Source organism: Archocentrus centrarchus, chromosome 21 (assembly GCF_007364275.1).
Source record: "Archocentrus centrarchus isolate MPI-CPG fArcCen1 chromosome 21, fArcCen1, whole genome shotgun sequence".
NCBI classification, from domain to species: domain Eukaryota; kingdom Metazoa; phylum Chordata; class Actinopteri; order Cichliformes; family Cichlidae; genus Archocentrus; species Archocentrus centrarchus.
In genome coordinates, this window is record NC_044366.1 from 35,027,756 (window position 1) to 35,053,939 (window position 26,184).

The window sequence follows — 26,184 nt, forward strand, 5'->3', positions numbered from 1 at the left end:
TACTTTGAGTACATTTCAGAGCCTGTACTTTTTTACTTTTACTTAAGTAGAGAAGTTGAACCAGTACTTCGACTTTTACTAAAGTATTTTTTAACATAAGTACTTGTACTTCTACTTAAGTACAGAATGTCAGTACTTTTGCCACCTCTGGGAGCGACTGAGGCACACAGACTGAAGGTCACCTCCACACTGTTTCTTTGAACATCAGAAGGCAGCGCCACGAGATGGTTATAGTTATTAAGGGTCCCAGAATAAAAGTTTGTATCTGATACATACAGAAGATGATAACCAGTTACAGGCAGTTATATTTCAACAGCACATCACCAGGTAAACTGCCTTGAATAATAAACTTTAACTATAAAAAGGAATAAAGTTTTGGCTTTAATTTATCCCCATTAAAACCTCATGATCAGTTGAGCTATATTTGCATGTACACTTACACCTTCCTCATCCACTTACATAAGAATTAAAGTTTAATCCAATCATAGTTATACATTGCAAGTTTACTGATTTATAATCTTAAAGTATCAAATCTTCTTTTGACTGCTCCCTTTAGCAGATCATGTGCCTCCATCTCACCCTATCTCTAGCATCCTCTTATGTCCTTAATTAAGTAGCAAACAACACTGGCTAATTACACTGTATTTTTTCCCATTCATAGCAACATTAAAAAAGGAGTGTGTTGCAAAATCACTCACATTTATATATAAAAAACTGTATTCAGAATAAATTTACATTTACATATATGGTTATAGTAGTTCTGTTTATTGGGACAACTATTATAACCATATCGACTTTAGACTGATATCACAAAATGGTGTATGAATAACATTGCAAATCATTTCATGTTATTTCTACATACTGTATCATTCAGACCGTTAATAATGCCTAGCTCTGACCTTAACACAAACTCTGACCTTTGCAGCGTCACTTGGAGTTTAAAAATGACACACAAAAAGCTTCAAATGTGTTTGTATGACACATGAAATATGCCTTATGCAGCATGCTATTTGGTCCGCCCATTATAAAAATTTCAAACATGTAGCACTTTATCAGAACCAGTTGTTCTTTTTTTAAAACCCTTCGAAAAAGTGACAACACCCTCTCAACACCCCAAAGTAATTGAGACAGGAGTAGTTTTAGAATCACAAATTCAGAGTAGCGAGGATGCCAGGCTGGATGGATAGGCTGACAAAACACTGGACCTTTGTTTTTGACTTCAGACACATCACAGGAGTGTTTTATTTTGGTTGTTTTTTTTTTTTTAGCTCATACGGCTGAAGGACCACTGAGCTTATAGCATGTCGAGGCATCTGCTGTCTGTCCAACCCCGCCCCTCGTACAGCATTTGACAGAATTTTGTGCACAACAATCACGTAATGAGTCTTCACCCAAATTGTGGATAAGCTCAAGGTCACATTTGTCTTTTTACGGGAAACAGCCTGGGAATTGTGACCTGGATGACCTACTGCGTAATTGATGTTCTGTTTATCTTTTTTTTATGACACTTCTTTTACCATAGTAAGTGTGCACTTTTGTATTCACCATAACAAAAAAGCCTCTAACCTTCATAAAGTACTTATTGAAACCACAGCCAGTATATTTAACAAGTTATTTTTGTGCCTATATGTTGAACTAAATCTTAAAACCTACATCATATCATTAAATGGTTAGTTGTTTATTGTAGTCATTAGCTGTTTATCCTCTCGCTGTCATCTTTATGCTCACGTATTAGAGTCTCATATTTCTTTGACTTCCTTTCTCGTCCTCTGTTCATTATCACCTCCACTTGGCTGTAAGATTCTTCTCAGTATTTGCGATGACACAACTAACAGCCTGGCTGGACATTTGGCACCAGAGAACCAAATTTAATGCTCATGTGGGCTTACTAAGACCCCATCATCACCTGGCGCCACAATGACTCTAGCTCTACTTCTGCAATCCATCAATGTGTGTGTGTGTGTGTGTGTGCGCACAGACGCACGCGCATGTAACCTCGAATGAGTCATCAGTCCATCATGCCAGCTATTGTGGAATCTACTCAGGAAGCAGACCTCTCTTTCTTCCCACTCACTCGGTATTTTTTATTGAGCTTTTATTTATAAGTGTTGTCCTGATTTTTTACAGTCGCAATAAGAATGAAAACTGATTGGCACATTGTTGTTGGGTTTTCTTCAATTAAAAAAAACAAACAAACATAAGTCGCTCCATAATTTTCAGTGACTGATGAGTGACTGAAAAGCAAAGACTGAACATCACACCCACAGTTTCTTTGAACAGCAGGTGAAAGCTCTATTAAGCATCAGTCATGACAATTTAATAATGATGTCATTTGCCTTTGCTCCATTTTCCCATGTACTGTACTTTTGTTTTTTTTGCCGAGGTTTAATTAAAGCAGTAAATATGTGTAGAGAGCTGTTGTGAAATGTGAAAATCATTGGTGTGCTTGAAATATGCTTGATGTATTTAAAGCTGGGTGCACACTTAATGACTGTCAGGTTGATTTTAAATGTGATTTGGATGTGCTGGCTGATCAAGCCCAGTCAGACTGGGTCAGTTCCAGTTGGGCTCAGTTGGTGCTGACAGGTGGCAGATAAAATTACATAATGTGTGGCATGTTAAGATTCTCATCTTCTCATATTTTTAGGAACCAGTCATTGCCAGTTGTTCTCATTAAGTTTTTAAAAGTACATTTAATATTTGTGAGTTACAGAGTTTTGTATGTTCTCCCTGTGTCTGTGTGGGTTCTCTCTTGGTATTCCTGCTTCCCTCCCACAGTCCAAAGACATGCATTGGCTAGTTTCATTGGTGATTCCAAATTAGCTGTGAGCGTGATTGGCCGTCTGTCTCACTGTGTCAGCTCTGCATCAAACTTGGACCTATCCAGTATCTGTCCCGGCTAAAACCCATTGACTGCTGGGATAGGCTCCAGTGCTTCCCTGTGAGTGGATTAAAAATATATGGGTGGATGGATAGATGGACTTGTGACTGACATAATGTTGCCAGTGGTGACTGATGTTACCATTGATTCTGAGTGCAAGGTGGTAAGATTTTATTGCAGGCAATCTATTATTTGTACGTCCCTCGTGCCGAAGTATATACTGTAAACAAATCCTTGTTTTGATGTGCTTCTTTTTCCTCTGTTAACGTGACTGCATTATGCTCAAGCAGCAGCATCAGGGTCTAACAAATGAATCCAATCAACGTCTCACTCACTGTTCTTTCTCTAAGATTTTATTTTTGGCATTTTAAGCCTTTGTCTGACAGCACAGTGGAGAGAGTAGACAGCAAAGCAGGGAGAGACTGCGAGACAATAACATGCAGGAAATGATCTGAGGCAAACTTAAAACCAGGCTACTGCAGTAGTCTTTGGCAGATGGGTCTCCTGCTCAACCTTGTGAGCTATACTGGCATCTATTTACTAATTCGCTTCCTCAGTTTCTACTTTGTGAATAATTTTTGGCTTTTTTAGCAGTTTCTTTTAGGACAAAACAACTTTTAACCTTTAAAAGCACACCTTAGCTTTTTTTTTTTTTTTAATTATAAGCTATGTTTAGCACACAAGCCAAGCTCTTCTCCCCTTCAGTTGTTCATGCCTGGCTCAGCAGTCCTATACTCAGGTGGCTGAAGCTGATCAGAAATGACCTTGTGTTTTCAGTGTGACAGCCTTTAGATGAACTGTCTGAGCTGTGGATGAAATGGTAATGCCTCTAATGTCTAAACAAAGACAATCAAATAATTCTACAGCTCTGCCAAAATAAAATAATAAATTAAAAATAATTAAAAAAAGATTAAATGAAGCATGTAAAAGTGTCATAGTGGCCTTTGGGAGATATTTACAGATCAGCAGCCTTGAGCCCACTCACATGGAGAACAATCTGTGGTTACCCTGGGGAAAAGCGTTTCCCACAGGGATGAAAATGTTTGCAAATGCATCTGGGGTACTTACATTCAAGGCACTGTATCAAAATATAAAAAGCAGCTTTTTGTATGTCCTGATTTCATATATAGTATATCTGTTGAGTAGTATGTGAAAAGTGTGTGTATTTTCTGTGGCTTGTGTCCACATGAGCATATTTATCTGAATTTACTGTGCTACAAAATGGACACCAAATTAAAACCTTGTGGTTTGTTTGGCCAAATAAGGAGAAGTGAGTGATATGAATAATGCCTGGCAGGCTATGGGAGCCCTCAGGGTTAGCTTAGCAGTGTTGAGCTGAGGGAGGCTCCTCATCATGATGCATTCTTCTCTGATGGGCATCAGTTACAGCAGTCTCCAAATCTGCAGAATATTAAAGGTGTATTTGTCTTGAAAGTGAAAAGAATCCACTCGACGTTCTGCAGTTTTAGAACATACCAAATACACTCCCTAGGAAAACAAGAGTTTTGTTAGACTGTACAGTTTTGACATAGTTGGTCATGTTACTTGCATTTATTGTTCTGATTTTGTTTTGTTTTTCATTGGACAGGAACTCTTAAACACAGCAACCCACCAAGAACGGCTACGCCAAACACTTTGGGTACTGATAGGAGCTTTTCCTCTGGGAGCACATATATGAGAGGTTATAAAAACAGTTTTCAGTGCAGCTGCTATTTTTAGATCCCTATACACAAGTCCTGTTATGGCCCCCTTTGTACTTGTGCTTCTGTGAGGAGTGCTGGATCTCCTCTAGTATGCCAAAATGGTGATCCTTCAACTTGATTTCCAGTTTCAGGAAGTGGGTGAAGTTGCCTGGAGGCAAATCTGGTGAACAGGGCGGGTGTGCTTGTGTGGCCAATCACTGCGTTTTCATTGCACTCTGTGCTGGTACACACCAGCCCACATGCAGTTCAGGTTGTTTCCATTTAATGTCCTCTGTAAGACACCTCCGGACAGTATAGTAGAACTCCACACTGACAGTCTCACTCTGGGGACCAATTTGTCATGCAGGTCCTTGCAGGTTGGGAAAAAAAAGAGACAAGCTTCCTACTGGACTCGCGCGTCACCTGACTTCTCCTCTGACAGCTACGGAAAACTGCTGAGGCTTTGCTGGAAAACCAACTCATCACCAGTGATGATTCTGGACACAAAATCTGTGTCCGTTTGAAACAAACTAATGTTTGCTCTCTGCACAATTTTGAGGTCTGTGGTGAAATTGCAGAGCACAGCCTTCTGCCTCCATAAACATGCATTAGGAGACGTGGTGGCCCCTTTTCAATAAAGTGGCCCTGAAATCTGAAATGAAAGATTCAACTGTGAGGTAATGGAGCAATCAAAATGTAATTTGGTTATAGCCATAAATACGTACAAACAATGTTTTACACATGCTTTGTTTTACCTTTGTAAGGTAAACTAGTTAAAGAATAGTAACAAACTTTTCTTGGAATGGCTTTACTACTATATGATAAGTTTTATCACTATTTTATGTTATATTCTGTTATTGGAAACATTTTTATCCAGATTTTAAGATTTTAACTGGATGAAAGGCTTTTGGACTTTTGGATGTTGATTTTTAAGTTGTATTATCTGTTGCTAATTGATAGCTGTGTGTGAGTCTTGCCATCTTACCTCGTCCGAGAATGACATCCATCGCCTGGAGACTGAACTTAAACAGAAAGAGAAACTTGTAATGGAGTTTTTGGCTGTTGCTACTGTCCAGGCTAAACATCTTTTTTGCAATGGGTTCCTCCCTCTGTGACGTTCAGGACAGGACCAACACGATCTTCTCCCCTCACAATCACTCAGCTCCTGTACCAATGGAAAATGACACGTCCAGTTTCATTACCACCGGAATCCCAGACACTACCCCAGGTCTGGCTTATGATCCCTGGATCACCCTAAGAGCAAAACCCAAGGCCCCAGCCAGCTCTACACCATGCACTGGGCCAGTTGATGGTTGGAGTGTCATCAGGAGAACGGTGGGAGGTAGTCACGTCACTCCAAACATCAACTGAGGATCCAGCTCAAAAATAAATTTGCATGAATTCCCCCCCGCTGATCCAAGACATCAGTCTCCAGAGCCGGTAACAAGCTCCTCTCCATTGTCTCCATGCCTGGTCTTGGCTCTGAAGCAATACGCTGCAAGAAGGATGTTATCCCACGTCCTGCCCCGCACTATCAAAAGTGACATGTTGATGCAGCTCACTCCGGGTCAAGGCTTTACAGCTCTAATGCAAGCTTTGGGAGAGTGGTCATCGGCAACCCTCAAACAGCTGTACAGATGGTTGCTGTTTATTACACTGTGCTAACCATCTCCAGGGTGTCCAGTTTCTCCAATGATGTTAAAAATCAGGGATTCAATATTAAGGAATACTATTATTCATTAAGAACCTACTGTTTTCCAGGAACAGCAGTTACTGACCTAATTAACAAGATCCCAAGTCTGCTAGATAAAATCCCACAGCCATAAAGTGTTTGCTAGATGTCAGCATGAGCCACATTAAGAGCCAACAGAACTACTGAAACCAGATTTTACCCTTCTTTTTGACATACTCAAAAATTATAAAATCTTTTTTTATCCCAGGTCTGATTCCAACATGGTTTTGGTTGGGTCTCCAGACTCCTTAATTTGCACACAGGGCTTCAGGAGCATTCTTCCACACACTTCAATTTCATAGATAATTTTAATCTTTTTGGGGAACATACCGCATTTCTCTGAGTGGATGGACTACACCCAAATTGTTGAGGCTCTGAAATGTTGGCAAACATTCTCCATGCAGTCTCAGTTGCTTCACAGGCATCACTGTTTTCACCAACATGTTCTCCAATCAGTTGTTTGTTCATAGCATACATGCATTTCCAGAATGATAGTTTTAGCTTTTCTGGTTGTATCTGATGTCATTTAGTCCTCATAGACATTTCAGAAATCTGAGAAAATCAATATTTACGTATTTCTTCAGGATTTCAGGAAAGCGAAGATGTTGTTCACACACCGTTTGTGTATGACTGCCAAAGGTCAATTAATTTTATTTTAAAACGTAGGTATTGGCCATAAAAAGTGCCAGAAAAAAGGACCTATGAGATTGTTGTTTAAAGGAAGACAGGCTTGTTTTCACCTGTGTTAGATTAGAGCTCAGTATGATTACAGTTACCCCGACATCAGCTACTACTTCAACTAATAGAAACAGGGACAACTCTTCAAAACATAGGTTAGTTTTTCTCTCTAATATATATTTTCTTAGCAGTGCTCAGTATATCAACACACATACATTATACAGATGTAAAAAAAAATAACTTATGAACAAACCATTTGCTTGGTTGCTTCATCCAAATTCTAGACCAAATTGTTCTGTTTTAAATAATCATGGAAAAATCAACACACAGCCTCCTGAAAACAGCGTTCCAAAGCTTGGTTCTCCTCAACCATTTTCAGAGCTCTCAATGCTAGGGACCCTGCCTGGAGGCTGGGAAAAGCCAGAATTCTTTCATATGACTGACAAATTTTAGACAAATACAAAATTACTGTAGTAGACTCAAATGATTTGAAAACTAATCCACTTTCATCACTCTTCCTTAAAAAAAAATCTGTTTTCATCATCAGTACATGACTAATAACTCAGATATTTGCAACACATCACTTCATTTGGACTCAGATTCTATTTTATAAGCACTTGTTGTCTAACTGAAATAGTATCTCTGCTTCCATACGTTCTCCACCAAATATTCAAAACTGTGAAAAGACTTCTCTTTCACCGTGATAAGCCATAGGGTAGTCTACAGTAAACTGGCCACCTGAAACCTGAAGAAATCTAAGAGTGAGGACAGTTATGCCCTTAGTTATGTTGCTATAGGCCTAGGCTGCTGTGGGGTTCCCATGATGCACTGTTTCTTTGCATTCACCTTATTTACTCTGTTTATACTTCACTCTGTATTTAATCATTAGTCGTTATTAATCTCTGGCTCTCTTCCACAGCATGTTTTTTTGTGTTGTCCCTCTCCCCTCAGCCCCAAACGGTCATGTAGGTGACCCCCCCTCCCTGAGCCTGGTTCTGCTGGAGGTTTCTTCCTGTTAAAAGGGAGTTTTTCCTTCCCACTGTCCCCAAATGCTGCTCATAGTGAGTCGTTTTGACTGTTGGGTTTTCTCTGTATTAATTGTAGGGTCTTTACCTACAATACAAATTGCATTGGCATGACTGTTTGCTGTGATTTGGCGCTATATAAATAAAATTGAACTGAATTGAATTGAATGTCATAACACAGCAACAGCAGTGCAGTATTTGTACTTACTGTAATATTACCAAAAACTGCTGATAATCTTCAGTATTGAGCTGCAATTTTCATTGATCTATCAAAAGCATTCTATTCAGTAGATCGTGGCATTTCATATGAAAAATCATTCTCATTTGTTTGGATGAACAGTCCCTCAAATGGTTTCATGATTACTGTTCAGACAATAGTTTCCAAAGGTTTCAGGTCAATGCCACTTGCCATTTGTGCACGTGTTCCACAGGGATCTATTTTTGGACCTCTTCTATTCACTCTGTATGCGAACAATATTGTCAGTATGGCCCCAAACTGTAATGTACATTTTTATAAAAATTACATTATTTTTAGTGTGGCATGATGGGTGGTGGTTAGCACTGCTGCCTCACAGCTAGAAGGACAGCTAGAAGCTCTGGATTCAAATCCACCTTGGCCCGGGCCTTTCTGAGTGGAGTTTGCATGTTCTCCCTGTGTCTGCATGGGTTTCCTCCCACAGTCCAAAGACATGCAGTTAGTGGGGTTAGGTTAATTGGTGATTCTAAATTGCCCATAGGTGTGAATGGTTGTCTGTCTCTGCATTAGCGACAGGCTGGTGACCTGTACAGGGTGTACCCTGCCTCTTGCCCTATGACAGCTGGGATAGGCTCCAGCCCCCCTGCGACCCTGAACAGGATAAGTGGATGGATGGATGGATGACATTATTTTATATGCCACTCTTATGCTTTATGCTCTTCACTTGATTTTTCATTTCCAGTCTGCCTGTGATCAATTTCAGAAATCTCTTATCACACATAAACTTGTTTTAACTTCTGATAAAAGTGTATGATATTTACAGGGTCACCTAAAAGTAGCCTACCATCTATGTTCAGTCTCTTCATGGTCATAAAATTGAAACTATTGATTGTTATAAATACTGAGGACTCAGGCTTGAAGCTAGACTGACTCAAAAAAAATGTGAAAGACCTTTTAAAGAAAATTAAAGACAAACTCTGGACTTTTATATAGAAACAAATCTTGTTTGTCATTCACATATTGCAGGGGTGTCAAACTCAATCATTTGAAGGGCCAAAATTGAAGCCACAGTCTGAGTCGCAATATGTCAGCAATATGATTTGAATGGTCAGAATACAGCAACTTTTCCCTCAACACATTAAATAACATAAAATTATATTTTCCTTCAAAAATGACATCAGGAAAAATGAGAATATTTCAAGCTTATGAAAATTTGATAACTTTTCAGGTAAAAACTGTGATGTGAATTTTGCACTTCATATGCAGAAAAACGCTGCATAAACTGCGCCGTGCGTCCAGTTTATCAGCAAAAAGCGCAGCTGCAAACACAGCAGTGGAGACCTGCTCTGATTTCCATCCCTGAAGCTGCAGGCAGGGTTAGATTATAGTATATTAGATTACATTATAGTTTAGTTTTTACTTTTTTCTTTAACTCAGTTAGTTTTAGTTAGCTTTCAGAGTGGTTTTTCTCTTTTTTTTATTAGTTTTTATTTTTGGTTTCGTGCTTAGTTTGAGTTACTTTCAGTATTAGTTTTAGTATTTTCATACTTTGTCAGGTGCAAGATTCAAGGCACAAGAGTGACTACTGTGTAATAAAAACTCAACAAAACATACCCTTTAAAGAAATATATTCAACAACCAACTGTTCACAGACAGCAGCACTACATGCTAAATGTGTGTAAAATTAAGGACACACATGAACATCAACAGGAAGAAAGAAAGAAAAATATGAACTCCAAAACTCAATAAATTCTACAATAAATTCCCAAAAAAGTTCAGCTTCAATGCAGCAGATTAACAACACCTACATGTGGTGTTTGACAACAACAAACTCTTTGAAGGAGTCAAATCCAGCTGCATCCTGATGTTCTCACCACCTGATGCTGTTTCTGTTTTGGAGCTACTTGGTTAGATGTTCGCTAATTAGACTTGCAGGGTCTTTGGGGCCTCTGTACACAATGAAGTGGCCGACCTCATGTCTGCATTTATGCTTGTGTAGCTGGATTTTGTGTGTGTTATTTATCTTGTGGTCGCGTACTGGTGTTTTATATGCGGTGCAGGCTGGGACTTCTTTTTTGGTCCTCGCTCTTTGTGCTCAGTTTTTTGGCTGCAAACATATTTGTCCCTGTTTTTTCACTTTCTTCATTCCCTCACATCCATTCCGATAGTTTCAGTCTCCCTCCAGGAATTTGCTGACATTTGTGAGTCCTTATATTGATGCTTTGATTATTATTCCTGATTGTTATTATCTGACTGATAAAGTAGCCGGAAACTCACAAGAACGGAACAGGTCAATCACAGCGTTGTGGGCTGCGTGGACTCGACGAGTAGTCACTTTTCTCCAGAGGTGCGCCAGGTTTCTGTAGCTGCCTTGTGTGCGCTTCTCAGGTGGACTTTGATGTTGGTGGTTTTTCCTGACTGAGAAGTGTTCCGCACATTTTTCATCATCCACAACAAGATTCTTGATTCTATCTGTGCTGTCATACTCAAAAAACTCCATATGGGAGTCTGCCGCTTTCTCTGCAGACCGCTGCCATTATTTTAAGGACCACCGCGGTGAGCACGCAAGCACTAAGTTGCCCGATGGCGCTCCCAGCTTAAACTCGGGGAGCGGAAAAAATGATTTCATATCTTTTTTTTTTTAAATGACAAACAAGAAAATGAAAATAAGTTTATCTATAATTTCAGTTAGTTTTAGTTACCGGTTTGTTATCGTTTTTTCTTTTAATTATAGTTTTTATTCATTTCAGTTAACTACAATATTTTTTCAGTTTCAGTTTTCATTATTTCGTTCATTTTCGTTAACTATAATAACCCTGGCTGCAGGGTCAAAGGTGCTGCCATTTGCAAACTTTTACTGTAATAAACCCTATGTTGGATGTGAAATGCAATTTCTCAGCTTTCAGAAACTGTTTGAATTTTGATTATGATGATATTGTTTATATGCTTCTAGATCTACATCAAGACATAGAATGGGCTATGTAAGAACCAGTCCATTCTATATCTTGATTCTGTGCATTATGATTTACAGGTGATTCCTCCTTTTGTACTTTCTTCTAGTCACCATTACATGTTATGTGAAAAAGTGGGGTGGTACTCCCTAGCACAGTGGTTACCAAAGTTATGAGTGCTCCAGCCCACTTAAAAAGCAGAAAATCCCACGGGGCCCCCCCTATCCCTGGGTCACCAATAGCGCCGGTCTGTGAAATTTTCCTGGCTAGAAGCCTGTCTTCACTCTCATCAAAATACAAGAGAAAGTGATGTATTTCCTAGTGTTTGATTAAAAAAAAAACATAAAATAAACACGGGGGTTGGCTATAAATTGCTAATACTACCCAGTCATATGTAAAGTGCTAATGCCAGTATGTTACCCACCTGCCACTTGGACACAAACGTCAATATGAGAGCAGGAAATTTAGGTCAGAGTAATGAGCAGTATCCCAAACTGACCACCTCCTATTACCAGTTTCAATTCACTTTTTATATAAATAAATATGTTTATATAAATATGCAACTGTGCATAATTTCAAACTGAATTTCTGTTGTTACCCCCTGCAGTGGGCTGCAGCCCACGCTTTGGGAACCAGTGCCCAAGCAAATCAAAGAGAGCAGCATTGTATGATGTTTATTTACAGGGCTCTACCTCTCTGCCTTGATTGAATTTAAGCACAGTAATATCAGATCTGAGGACACTTTAACATTAACTGTACCTCTTGTTCACACTGAATGTGGAAAAAATAGATTTAAATACTTTGCTGTGTAAAGTGGAATGAGCTACAAAAAACTATGAAGTTAGAATTTCTAATTTCACTGGAACATTTTAAAGGGTTGTATTTGTTCGCCTGTAACTTCTTTTGTTTTTCTGAATTTGTCATCATGTATAAAGTGCAGTTTTATTATACGTACTCTTCTCTCTTGAAAAAGAAATCTTGATCTCAATGCGACTACCTGTTTGAATAAAGGGTTTAATAATAACAATATATGGACACTTAAAGATATATTGTTTTCATTCTATAATCAGCACACAAGCTGATTATATAGTCATTTTTACAATGACCTGAAACAGTGTTTTTTCTAAAAAAAAAAAGAGGGGGGGGGGTTCTCTCTCGCTCTCACAATTTCTGCATGTTTGCCACCGTCCTTTCCACTACACCTTACCTCCAAGTGTACTGCCTTAGTTTCACCCTGTCTTCTTATCTGATGGTGCACAATTGTTGCCATTGGGACAAAGCCAGCCTAGTCAGACACCGTCACTACCATCTCCACTGAAGATTCACATGAAATAGCTAACTCCTTTTCTTCTTCTACCCACTCCTCCCTCACTCTTTCCTCCTTCCTCCCTACCTTCCTCCCCCTTTCCTCCTTATTGTTCCAACTGTTAAACAGAAGCAAGACGTTCTCAACCAAGTAAGCTTCAGCCCAGTGGGCTCTGCATGCTGTGTGGTGTCTGTGTCGGCAGACTGCATGCACATTCTGTCCACTAACATAACATAACCACGCCCTTACCGCTGCAGATGGTCTGTCACACAGCCAAGGGAAAAGGCCAGAGTTCATGGGGCTGCTGGGTTCAGTGCTACTACGCACCCACCATATTGCTGTGTGGGAGGAAGCTGAGTGTGTGTGTGGACATTAACAACATAACATTTCTGTATTCAGTGTTAAGGCTTAGTAATGTGAATATTACATGTCTTACTGTGAACATTTTTTTTCTTCACATCATTTCATTTTCTTTTAATGCCATCAGGTCTCCAAACACCAAGATTTTTTCCTCCATTTAGCCATTGCTAAGCTTAAAGAGATGTCCTGTGGTGGTCAATTGACAGGTCTGACCCTCACTATAGCAAACATTTTCACTTAAATGATTGATACCATTTTTTCATTGACCTGTTTAAGAAAATACTGGCATGCCACTCCAAATCAAGACCGTGGACCCTCATTTCAGGGCAGATCAACTTATGGTGGAAAGATCATCACATTTTTTTCTATCCATGGGGTGTACTGATGCATACACGTGCCTTTGTAATTCGGTTAACCTCTCTTTCCTTTCCTTTCCCACGCAGCCCATTGACTATGAGGGCTTCCAGCTCTTCATGGTGACGTATTTGGAGAATGACATTCCAGAAGAGCTGTGTCAACATCTCTTTACTTCCTTCAAGAGCAAGACGGGAGGCTGTTCTCCAGACCAGTCTCGAGCAGGAACAAGCTTATTGGGTAGGGTGCTTGTGTTTTTCTACTTTTCATCTTTAAACACTTCCTATCATGTAAATAATGTTCACCCAGCACATCTAGTGGGAGTGCATGTAAGAAGGTAATATTGTTACATTATTAGAGGTAACATGGGGCAACAAAGTGTGCAGATATAGGACATCAAGACTGAGGATAAATTGGCAAAAAATCCACATACAGTCATTGAGATTTCAACCCTTACTTTAACTGAGAATGCTCCATTATATAATACAGTAAGTGTTTATGATTGCAACCATGATTAAAAAAAGATACCATATTTTAACCAAAATGTTGATCTGTTCCCAAACATTGTCAAACTGCCATTTCCCTAAACCTAACCAAATAGAGCAAATAATATAACTAGTGTTCCTCTTCAGGATGGAGGACTTGTCAGATCCAACACAGCGTTCCAATGGTGTGTAGCTCATTGGCTAGCTACCTACATACCCACATATAAGTTACTTTTCTGCCTCATAAACTGCTTGTGCTTTAAGCTTTCTAGCTTTAACATTAGCATGAACTTCTGCTAATTTTTAAGTTTGCCCTATAAACATGCAATACCTTGGTGAAAAACCCTGCATTGGCTCCCATATCCCTCAGGATATCAGTTAGGACAGCTAGGACAAAAGCAGTACTATTTTTCATGTGTATGCATGTGCTTAAAATCTTTTAGTTTGGCTCATATCCCACTTGCTAACAGGGGCGGAGTTTGTGACTTATACTGTAAACTGAAACCAGAGTGCAATCAAGATATTTTAGCTTTACTGTATGGGAGCTTCCATGCTTTCTGTCTTCATATTCACAGTCTATGGTTTGGACACTTTCTTTATCCATCCATCTATCCATCCATCCATCCATCCATCCATCCTCTGCCACTTATCCTAGTCAGGGTTGTGGAGGAGCTGGATATTTGCAACCACAGATCAACTAGAATGGACCCAAATGGTTCATATCACAGGATCTATCATTTATCCAACTGAAATTGGTTCTAGTAATGTCTTTTTTGTTTCCAGTGACAGGGTGTCAAGTTGCTTTCTCTTGATCTGCATGAAGTTAAGGTCTAGGCTGCTTTATGCAATCAGGGGGTACTGCATAACTGACCGTCCTCTGGAAACTCCCAAATGCTTTTAAGCTAGCCACTGTCAGTCTAAAGCAGAGATAGATTCACCACTTCCATGGCTTTCTTTTTCACCTTGCACAATATAAGAGAAAGTCAGGCGGCCATGTTGGTCCAGTTTGAAATACAGGAACAGATAGCCCATGAGAATGTGTTTGTCCAATCAGTAACTGGATTCCTGCATGCTGATGGGAAGCTTTAGGACAAGGACAACACATATCAGTCATCTCTTGCGACCTGTCCTAGTGGCACACCCATTCTGTATCCATTGCTGGAAAGCAGCATATGAATCTCTTGCATCAAAAAGCACCCCTGTGGACACAGTGAGCAGAAACCTTGCAGCTGTAACTGAACATTATTAGTGGGGTTTGGTGTTTCTTGTACTGGCACTGTTTGACTTTTAAGGTGTCTTAAAGTTTACTGAGCATGTGAATCAGCTATGAGGGCAAGCAACAGGAGTTCACTGGCTGGCTGGCTGTTCTGTCAGGCTATTTAGCATTTTTACTGAGACCACAGGCTCACGGGTTTACAGCAAAGCTTACTGCATGTGCTGCCAATGTTCTAGTGGTTAATACATTTGTTCAGTAACCGAGAGGTGACTAGTATGATTCCAGCCAAAGGCACAAATCCCCTTTGGGGTTGCTTCAGGAAGGTCATCTGGTGTGAAACTCTATCAAAGTCGAACATGTGCTGTGGTGGCCCCTTATGGCAAGGGAGGAACTGAAAGTAGCTCTCTACAGCAAAGATTACTGTATAGACTTAATCTAAAGCAAGTGACGAGTGGTTTCACAGTGGCTGTGTTTGCTGAAACACTTGATCATTTAATCTTTTGAGATTCTTTGATTATTATATTACTTATAGTACCAGCCACTCTCTGTAACTGGTAATTCATCTCTGAGAAACATCACAACAGCTGCTCTGTTAACACCAAAGACGTCAGCAACAGAAAAATATTACAAAGTCAGACAGGCAGGTCACATTGTCCATTTGCAAATTAGCCTATATTTAAAACTTCTTAGTGAGCAAAGACGCACACATGAACACTGACGCAAAACTAGCTTCACACTGACAAGGGGAAAAGCACACATGAGCACAGACATCTACAGGACACCCCGGGTCACTTTCTCTGTCCTCTGCACAGTATGTAAACAGTTTCTGCCTTGGTGCCGCTCTGTAAGTGCTGCGTGGGCCTAGGCACCAAGATCTGCCTGTCTGCTCCTCACTGCAGAGCAGCTGAGGAGACAGATGGACTGTTGAATTAGGAGTCTATTTATGTGCTATAAAGCTTGTAAAAGTAAAAGGCAACAAGTGCAGAGAGGCAAAATGTGAGTTGAGAGAATGTCACTTTGGGGAGCAGCACTGGAGCTGTGAGTCCCACAGACCTAGGTTTCCTGCCATCTCGCTGTCTCTGTGTCGTCCTTTAAGTCTGACATAATTCTCTGACAAATGCAGAAATGGCAGTACAACAAATCTTGCTGTCATTCTTATTTGTTTTCCCCATGGCCCCTAAAGCCTTGGATATACTTGTTTCCAGGTAACGTTCCTGTTGAGCTCCTTGAAGATGAGTCCTACAAGAATGTCCCTGAGATACAATTAGGACAGTTACTCTTTAATTATTTGTATGTGAAACAGCAGGAAATCCCCATCCTAATTTTCAATTGTCCAATGTAGCATATTTTCACAGTTGACAGGAAAGTTCCAGATCATTGCTACTCACTAGGATAAAATCTCATATTCAGCTAATCTCAGTGTGTTGTTGCAAATTTAAAAATTGATTTTCATTTAGTTTGTCAGGATACATGTGTTGTGCTGTGCTTTACAGAGACGTGGCAGTAATACCAACAAAATCCAGATTATGAAAAATAATGAAAGTTCTAAAAAATGAAGATCAAGAAACCAAACACACATAAAAAGATACAAGAGAAAACCACTAAAATCAGAAGAAAAAACCCACTAAGGACCTGTAGACCACGGAACAAATATTCTGTGTGAGGCTGGAATTAATTTTGCCATCCTCGCAGATATTCTTACTCGTCCTCTTTTAGGGGTGTAAAGTACACAGGCAGGTACATGAACAGGCAGCGTGTGCAGAAGCAAATCCATTATGAGCCCATCTCAGGAAGCCTGACAGTAACAACAGTAAGAGAGCTCATCCAGCTCACTTTAACTTCTTCATATTTCCTAAAATGAGTGAACAACATTAACCTGAGGCTGATCGTGGAGTTCAGTGGGTACAGAGTCTGTGGCTGCTTCTGTGTTCCTCAGCTGTTTGAGCCTGCACTGCCACCTGGTGGTCATCTTGAGTAACACAGAGCAACTTAAAGTACTGATTAAATCCTTCAATATCATCCAGTTATGCAAAAGGAATAACCTCATATTGGTACGTATTTTTTTATAGCATACTTCATCTTCACAATTTATGTCAGAAGAAAGAAAAAATCATGTTGCCCCAGGTTTATGCTGCTTTATAAACTTTATAAAGAATGTTTCACTACATGTGATATGATGCTTTCTGTTTTCTCATTTGACATATTCCTCTGCCTGAACATATAATATAATCCTTTATTTCTTAATTGAAGTGGAAACATTAGTTTTCTGTGCTCAACAAAGGCTCCAGAAATTGGACTTTTATTTTGATAAGGTTTCTGGGAGCATTCTTTGTTCTTAGATACCACATATGTAAGGCATTAGGAGCACTCCATCGTCACTGATGTTCACTCATTGTTGCTGCATCTACCACTGTCTTTTTCCCCTCAAATCAATGATGGACCATAGAAGCCTGCTCCATTGATGCAGGCATCTCTATTCAGACTGAAGTGGCCTGTGCCCCCATTACAGGTACCAGAACAAGCTTGTATCATCACAGTGATGTCATCTTAATGGGACATGAGTCCTGTGGGCTGTAGCCTCTTGCTCCCTTGGTGGTTGCTTGCTCATGTTGTGCTGATGTGAGTTCATGGTCTTTTGCCTGTGGACTGGTGGATAACAGTGATGCTTTTTTGAGTGTATGGTTTTAATGCAGCATCTTACCTGCTTCCTTTACCTCTGTGCAGCTTCAGTTTTTTGTATTTGGGTTGTTGTTGTGAAGTTATCAGCTGTGCTTATGTTACTCCTTGCATTTTACTACCATTCTCTTCTAGCACCATTGCTGTGTAGCTAAACACCTTTTTAAAAATCCCTCTCTTCTGTTTCATTCCCCTCTGTCCTCTTGTGTATCTGCACCAACAGGGATAAACGGGAAAAGCATCCTGTCTGCAATAAGCCGACACACACCGGAGCACTCCAGCGTGATGAGCACAGCGGGTTCAGGAGCAACCACCTCCCCTTGTTCATCTCGTTCCTCCTCACAGCGTTCAGGGACAGGAGCCCACACACCTGGGGGGCCCCACCTATCACCCTGCACCCGGGTCAAAAACTCAGAGGGCAGCAGCAATGCCCTGACCCCTAACGCTGGCCCTGCCAAGTCACCAGTCTCCCCTAAACTTTCACCAGGTAAGATCAGGCTCAGGCTCAGGAGAGAAAACTGTTATAAACTTGGCTCTCAGTGTGATCAAAACATGACAGATGTGCCAAAAAATGTGCTGTTATGAGTGATAGTTGTGAGTTTGAGTGCTAAACCATATTATGTCCTGGAAGGATGCTAAAACTTATCAAGAAGTGAACACATCCACTGCAGGGGTGTGATACAAATGTGAATTAAAGCAAATCCTGGTAGTAAGAAGGAAAATGTTTGCCAAGTAGAAAATGTGCAAGTTTTACCATTCAAAAATCTGTGAAAGGTTTTTCTCCCTTAGACTTCCTGTTTTGCACTCCACATATGCAGTTTAATAAGAAAGCTGCTTGCATTTTTAAAAATGTCAGTTAAATCTTCAGGCTCATGGTCAAACAGTCCTTCCAAATGACCCAGGAGTGTCTTAGGTAGCAGTGACATACAGAGATGGAAATCATCTCTGAATGTCATGAAAGGAAATGATAATACTCCTCACAATCAACATCAACAGCATCTGCCTCTAAAACATCCAAATGATGCAGTCTGTATCATAAAACAGTGCTGTGACAATCGAAATCTAAACAGCATACTTTTATGGTAAAATAAATACTCCCAATAAATACTTCAAATCAGTTAGTGTGGTGGTGGTTAATTAAGCAATTTTCACCTTCAGGATTGTTGCTATGCTGTTGGCTCTGCCGACATTCCTCTGACATCTTGTCATAACTCAAGAAAGACAAGAGGCTGAAGAAGAGGACATGGTTATATTTCACACTAACAGACTTCTGTAATAAGTAAGAATGCTGAATAATGTGCAGTGGCCAGTAGATGACCCTTTTATACAGTAAATCTTATATTCTAAACACAGGGGGTTAAAGTGAAATTCAGCAGGTGTTGTGGTGCAGCATGAGAAAAAAAGTCACATAATAATTTGTACCGTGAGCTCTGGTGGATATTACAGGCTGTGGTCCTGTAATATCTGACCTGTGCTGTTGCTGCTCTGGGATTCTCTGCATTTTCTGGCTTTAGACAACTGAATTCAGCAAGATGCATGTATCCAATATCTGTTTTAAAAAACTCTAAAATTAATTTGGACATTACAGGTAAGCAAAGTTTCCAGTTTTTCAAATGTCAGAGCAGTCTTTACCTTTGAAAATGACTCATCTTCCTCTCTTTCTAACATTAAGTCTGTTTTCTCCCTGGGAAAGCTACCAGGATCCAATGTGTTACAAACTGCACAGAAAAAACTTTATGTTTGCTGATATTTGTTGAGGTTTTTGAAAAATACTTGTGAAATGATATGCCATGTGAAAAATGCCACTGTGTTTATTCTCACTCCTCTTCAGTATCTCTGACTAGATGATGAACTTTGACAACTGCACCATGAATACATCACAGGGATGAAAAGGAAATAGGAATGCAAAGAGGGTGTAAGTGGGAACGTGGCATGTCATTATTTTCTTATGACTGAGTGTCTCCATGCCATCAGCTGGAAGCAACACCACACTGCAGCACACAAAAATGAACTCACCTGCCAATCAGATTTAATTACTCATTTACTGAAGGTACTAGGACACTGTTTAAGCCCTGTCTCAACAGCGCAGTGCTGTAAACCTTTATGGTGTGAAGCCGTGTTGTTGTTGTTATAGGTTAGTGTATGTACACTGTAAAATAATAGTGTAATGCTTGGAAATTACATTTTTTAATTATCACAGTCTCCATCAGTGAGATGCATGGCTCAGCTGACACAGAGATGGTTCAGTGGTTGTCTTGTGACCGTGTATTAGAAATTGCTAATTATTTATAACTGTATTTTGTTTCGGATTCATCTTGTTATTGGCAGTGTCGCAATGTGTAGGTGCTCACCTTGCAGGGTTGCCGGTTCGAGCCCCTGTCCCTGCACTGCATTGTGTCCTTGGGCAAGACACTTAAACCACATTGCCTATCGGTAGCGCCGGTCTCTGGCTGCATGACTGCAGATGCTCGTCTCTGGATGAGTGATCTGGAACGATCATTTCGTTGTGTGCCTTGTGTGCACAATGACACTGAGTTGGATCTAATCCAATTCAGCTTGATCTTTGTTACTGTCAAAGTTTCTTATTTATTCTTAATATGCATTTAAGATTCTGTATCTTTTTTAACTGCGGTACACAAAACTAAACACCACAGAAATTAAAAAGCTTTTGAGAAAAATACCCATCAGCACCAAGGTGTTGTGATCCTGGGTCGGAGTTTTGGTTTTGGAACTTTGACCTCTGTTATGTAAAGTCACTGTTTCATTTCCACTTTACTGTAGTTTTGTAATTTTGAGTATTGTTTGCCTTCAGAGTGTCTTTTATTGTAATATTCTGGGGTTTTGCTGTTTTCTTGGTTGTGTTCGTAGTTATGGTTTGTTTGTATCCTCTGGCCTTCTTAGTTTAGTTATCTGAGTTTTGTTCCTGGTTTATGTTTAATGAGTAATAAATGAAATCTGTTAAAAGAACTGTTTGCAAAGCGATCTGTGTTTTACATGAGCTAAGGCAGAATGAGCAGCGTGTTTTGAGTGTACTGCAATGTGGTATTTATTTAACTTGACTCATTCCATCTAGATGCTGCTGATCCAGGAACATCCCATCACATGATGCCATATTGTTTTGGTCTGTTTTTTTAACCTTTATTTCTACAGGTAGTCCCAAGAGAGGCCTGTTTCCAAAACATAATAAATTTACAACAATAAAATGAGAACAATAAATAGTGAGTAAAATGCCAAATGTTTACACAGTCCTATTAAAAACAAGAACATGTGCCCGGCGGTGATTTCACAAAATTCTTTATACCTCTTTTAAAGTCAACGGGTGAAATCTTGCAAATGTTTAGTCCACCTGTTCTCCACTGCTCTGTTTCTTTTCTGCCTGCTGCACAGGGATGATAGATGTTTGATTTACAAGTGCTTTCACTGTGTATGCTTAATTTCACCAGAAGAACCAAAGAGGAGTGGAAAGAGTGATGGGCGCTATGAGTATCTTTGAATGTTTGTGTTGTACATCAACAGAGAGGACCCACTCTGAGAAGCATTTGTCACTGCGGAGGAGCCCATCACCCCAGAGAGGCTCCCCACTGCCGTCGCCCCAGGTGGTCTTTCTCAAAGACATCGTCTGCTACCTTTCCCTGCTTGAGAGGGGGACGCCCGAAGACAAGCTGGAGTGTGAGTGTCAGGGATGGAGGTGCGCGCGTGCGCGCGCGTGTGTGTGTGTGTGTGTGTGTGTGTGTGTGTGGTAGTGAGTGGGGAGGGGGGTGGGGGGGCACTGAGCAGCTGACATGTGCAGTGTGTGTGTGGTCAGGCCTCTAAAGCTACCCTGCTAGTTCAGGTTGACAGCAAGATTAATAAGGCTCTTCCTTCCATCTGGCTGTGTCTCCAGGGCCTTAGATACGCCACTAACACCTCCCACACAGGACAGGTCAGTAACATACTTAAGCCCCGCTGTGCCCAATTGACTTCTTTACTGTCTGTGGCTATATTGGCACCGACTAACAAGGCTAATCTTCTATTTGGTCCCATTGCTGCAGTAGAGAAGAAGCACTTCTTTAACCCACTGGCCATCTGGAGAATGGCCAAGAATGAACATTACAGCTTCCGAGAGCCACTAATTATCTGAGTCATCATGGGATCTCTGTTCTCTCGTTTCCTTCTAGTCATGTTCCGGCTGTACGACACAGACGGCAACGGGGTCCTGGACAGCTCAGTAAGTGGACTCCTTTTGCTTTTGTATCCTCCTCGCCTTTCTCTGTCTCACCCAGTCTTTCTGTGTCTGTGTATTTTCTCTTCTCTTTACCCTTTGCGCACAGCAGCTCCAAGAATAGTAACCTGAACACTCAGTGACAACCTTGTGTTTACATAAGATCAGCTGTAATGGATCTCCTAAGTTTAATATTAGCCATGTGTCACAAAGATCACATAAACAGAGGCACAGTTTATACAAAGAGAGGAATACATAATACATTCAGACTTTTTTCTACTTTGTATTTCACTTTCTGCGCAATTCCTTTAACAGTGAATAACATACAAGATTGTTCATGTCTCAAGCAGGAAAAGATAGGCACTTCCTCCATGCTTGAAATGAGGAGTTATTCTAAAAGCTAAAATGATAGTTTCGTTGTCCCCTATGGTCTGTCCTTACATAGGAGCTGGATCGCATCATTAATCAAATGGTGCATGTGGCAGAGTATCTGGAGTGGGACTCAACAGAACTGCGACCGGTGAGCAAATACACTCTCAGCTGCACTGAAGTCTGATGGAGAGCAGAAGGAGAAACATATATAGGCCTCTCTGCAAATGTTTACACACCCTTAATGTCAGCCAAGACCTCAGCTGACACCCATGAAATTGATTTTAGTTCTAAAAATAGTACAAGAACAACAACTTGGAGAAAGAATTTTAAACATATTTTCACAAATCGATCTATTTCTAAGTGTATTAACTTGACTTTGTATTTAGCATTCATTTGTTGCATCAGTAATAGCATGTACACAATTCACTGTTCTATACAGAACGTACAGGAACCGCTTTGTGCCACTTTACGCTGGGGTTCTTCTAAAGTGTAGAAGGGATTATTGCACTAAGTGGTGTGTAGAAGCAAAATGACAAAAATATGTATCATCATCCAAATGCTTACAGACCATGCCTCTGCCTCTTTAGATACTGAAAGAGATGATGGAAGAGATCGACTACGACCGAGACGGGACAGTCACCCTAGAGGAGTGGATCAGAGGAGGCCTCACTACCATCCCCTTGCTGGTCCTGTTGGGCATGGATACGGTGTGTGTGTGTGTGTGTGTGTGCGCTGCCTGATTTTTAAAGATTTTAGACTGAATCTTTTCTCTGGGTGCTGGAGCTTATCTCAGCTGTAATAGGGGGAGAGGCAGGGGACACCCTGGACAGATCTCCAGTCTAACATAGACATCCACTATGGGCAGTTCAGAACACCCAGTTAATCTAACTCCACATGGCTTTGTGGGAGGAAGCCAGAATACCCAGAGAGAACAGACACAGGAACAGGTAAACACCACACAGAAAGGCCCTAGCCAGGTGGTGGAGCTGAACCCGGGACCTTCTTGCTGTGAGGTAGCAGTGCTAAGCACTGCACCACCGTGCTGTTCTTTATTTTCCATAGAGAACAAAACCATCTTTTGTACCAGGCAGTAAACATGTTTTAAATGATGATTTAGAGTTTTTCAGACCTGGAATTTTTCTTTCCCGCTCTTCCTTGCAGAAATTCTGTATGAATTTCACCAGTTATTCTGCTTTTACGTGTAAACAGAGAAAACATGGCAAAAAACTGAATTTATATCTTTCAGATTGTTTCTTTCACTGAAATGGAGAATAACTCATGTCCCATATTAAATGTCCCTCTTGTTGTCTTGTCCTAGAACGTGCAGGAAGATGGGCAGCATGTTTGGCGTCTCAAGCACTTCAACAAACCGGCCTACTGTAACTACTGCCACACCATGCTTCTCGGAGTGCGCAAACAGGGCCTCTGCTGCTCCTGTAAGTCTCCCGCTGTCTGCCTGTCTGCTTGCATCGCTTGGTGTCCTTTTTCTCCTACTCTGACTTCCTCCTTTCAGCATCACTGTTTCAATCTCTTGGTCTGCTTTTCCCGTCGCTCCCTACAGCACACTGAAATTTAGGCAGTTTGTCATGCCTGAGTGTGTCTGAGTTAGTGTTGTTTTCAATTAAAAGTCCTCACAGCCAGCATTAAAAGAACATTAACAATGCCATTATGTGTAATTTCATAATTGATTGAATTTTCCCATGCAGGAACCACTTATCATGGGCTGATGTTATTGTCACTGTTGATTGGAAGTACTTATACATTGTCTGAAATTATTTTCAATGTAGTTAACTTCTTATTAAATTCCCTGCCAAACATGTTTTTAGTTGGCATTACTGCACAAGACAAAAACATTTGAGAAGGTCAGAGAAATATTTGAAAATTCTGAAGCTTGTTTATGATATATAGCAACTTCACTCAAACTGTTGTCTCTTGTTTTCCTTTAGTATGCAAGTACACAGTACATGAACGCTGTGTGTCCAAAGACATCGCTGCCTGCATCAGCACCTACGCCAAGTCACGTAGACACACCAACGTAAGTACAATCACATCTCATGAAAGGGTTCATTCTGCACACACTGATGCTGCTGGCTAATGAGACAGGATCACCAACTCTCTGCTGAGTAGATTCCCGCTGGCTTGTGGTCTCTTTTAAAAGAAATGCAAGGATCATGGGATGTGGGGGGATGTGGGGATGTAAGGTTATCTGTGTTTTAGCACAGACGTGCAGAGGAATGATTACTCTGACTCATGTCAGGGTTGTAGAGCACATTTCTTTCCTTTTGGACTGACTAAAGCTTAGTGATGGCCTCTGGCGAAAGCTTCCTCTAATTATGAACTTAATATATTAGATTACTTATTAGCAATAAAATAAAATAAAAAACAGATTACCAAAACAGTTAATCTGTTTTTTATTTAACCCATTTATCAAGCTGTTTTCAGTCGCATAAAAAAGCTATGTTTTTTTCTCCATTGCAAAACCTTTTAACTGGAACGGCCTTTTTGAACATGAAATATGAATGAATTTTTTTATGTTATATTATTTAGGGCAATAGGATACTTCTGGTTTATTTCAACCAAGGTATTATCTTGTGGACACAAGATAATACCTTGGTTCCTCAAGATGATTGCTCTGTTGCATGTGCACAAGATACTCAATTAAGGGGTTACTCAAAAAAAGTAATTTATTTACACATCACTATTTTTTTTAAGTATTGGATTACATTATTGGAGAAGGTCATTCATAACACTATTTGTTACATTACTTTCAAGTTACTAACACATCCTGATGTGTATTGTCACATAATTGGGGATGGGGTGGCTGTGGCTCAGGAGGTAGAGCAGGTCACCTACTAATTGGAAGGTTGGTGATTCCTGGCTGGGGCAAGATACTGCACCCCAAGTTGCTCTCTGACACCTTCATACACATGTGAACTTGAGTAACATCCCGTGCTTAATCCATAGGCTTTAATATGATGTCGGCTCACCCTTTGCAGCTATAACAGCTTCACCTCTTCTGGGGAGGCTTTTCACAAGGTTTAGGAGTGTTTATGGGAAGTTTTAACCATTCTTCCAGAAGCACATTTGTGAGGTCAGACACTGATGTTGGATGAGAAGGCCTGGCTCACAGTCTCCGCTCTAATTCATCCCAAAGGTGTTCTATCAGGTTGGGGTCAGGACTCTGTGCAGGCCAGTCAAGTTCTTCCACACCAAACTCTCTCATCCATGTCTTTATGGAGCTGCTTTGTGCACTGGTGTGCAGCCATGTTGGAACAGGAAGGGGACATCCCCAAACTGTTCCCACAAAGCTGGGAGTGTGAAATTGTTCCAAATGTCTTGGTATGTTGAAGCATTAAGAGTTCCTTTCCCTGGAACTAAGGGGCCGAGCCCAACTCCTGAAAAACACCCCCACACCATAACCCCCCCTCCACCAAACTTTACACTTGGCACAATGCAGTCAGACAGGTACCGTTCTCCTGGTAACCGCCAAACCCAGACTATCCATCAGATTGCCAGATGGAGAAGTGTGATTCATCACTCCAGAGAACACGTCTCCACTGCTGTAGACCGCTACACCTTACACCTTACACCCCCGCATCCAATGGTTTGCATTGACCTTGGTGATGTAAGGCTTGGATGCAGTTGCTCTGCCATGGAAACCCATTCCATGAAGCTCTCTACACACTGTTCTTGAACTGATCTGAAGGCCACATGAAGTTTGGAGGTCTGTAGTGACTGACTGGCAACCTCTGTGCCCTACGCATCCACTGACCCTGCTTTATGATTTTATGTGGCCTATCACTTTATGACTGAGTTGCTGTCATTCCCAATTGCTTCCACTTCATTATTATCCCACTAACAGTTGACCGTGGAATATGTAATAGTGAGGAAATTTCATGATTGGACTTGTTGCACAGGTATCATCCTATCACGGTATCACGCTGGAATTCTCTGAGCTCCTGAGAGCGACCCATTTCACTAATGTTTGTAGAAGCAGTCTGCATGCCTAGGTGCTTGGTTTATACACCTGTGGCCATGGAAGTGACTGGAACACCTGAATTCAATGATT

At 40.6% G+C, this 26,184-nt stretch overlaps 1 protein-coding gene across 3 annotated transcripts in view; it reads left to right on the forward strand.

Moving 5' to 3' along the window:
* The window catches only part of dgkg (diacylglycerol kinase, gamma), a 157,304-nt gene that overhangs the window by 29,874 nt on the left and 101,246 nt on the right, over nt 1-26,184 (forward strand). For 2 of the 3 annotated variants that reach the window (XM_030757797.1, XM_030757798.1), the window contains 8 exons: nt 13,255-13,405; nt 17,766-18,029; nt 21,059-21,211; nt 21,700-21,749; nt 22,189-22,263; nt 22,703-22,822; nt 23,434-23,551; nt 24,062-24,150. In XM_030757797.1, the coding sequence (XP_030613657.1) occupies nt 13,255-13,405; nt 17,766-18,029; nt 21,059-21,211; nt 21,700-21,749; nt 22,189-22,263; nt 22,703-22,822; nt 23,434-23,551; nt 24,062-24,150 (1,020 nt within the window). Of the gene's footprint in view, nt 1-13,254; nt 13,406-17,312; nt 17,376-17,765; nt 18,030-21,058; nt 21,212-21,699; nt 21,750-22,188; nt 22,264-22,702; nt 22,823-23,433; nt 23,552-24,061; nt 24,151-26,184 lie in introns of all 3 variants that reach the window. The other variant, XM_030757799.1, reaches the window with a different exon arrangement.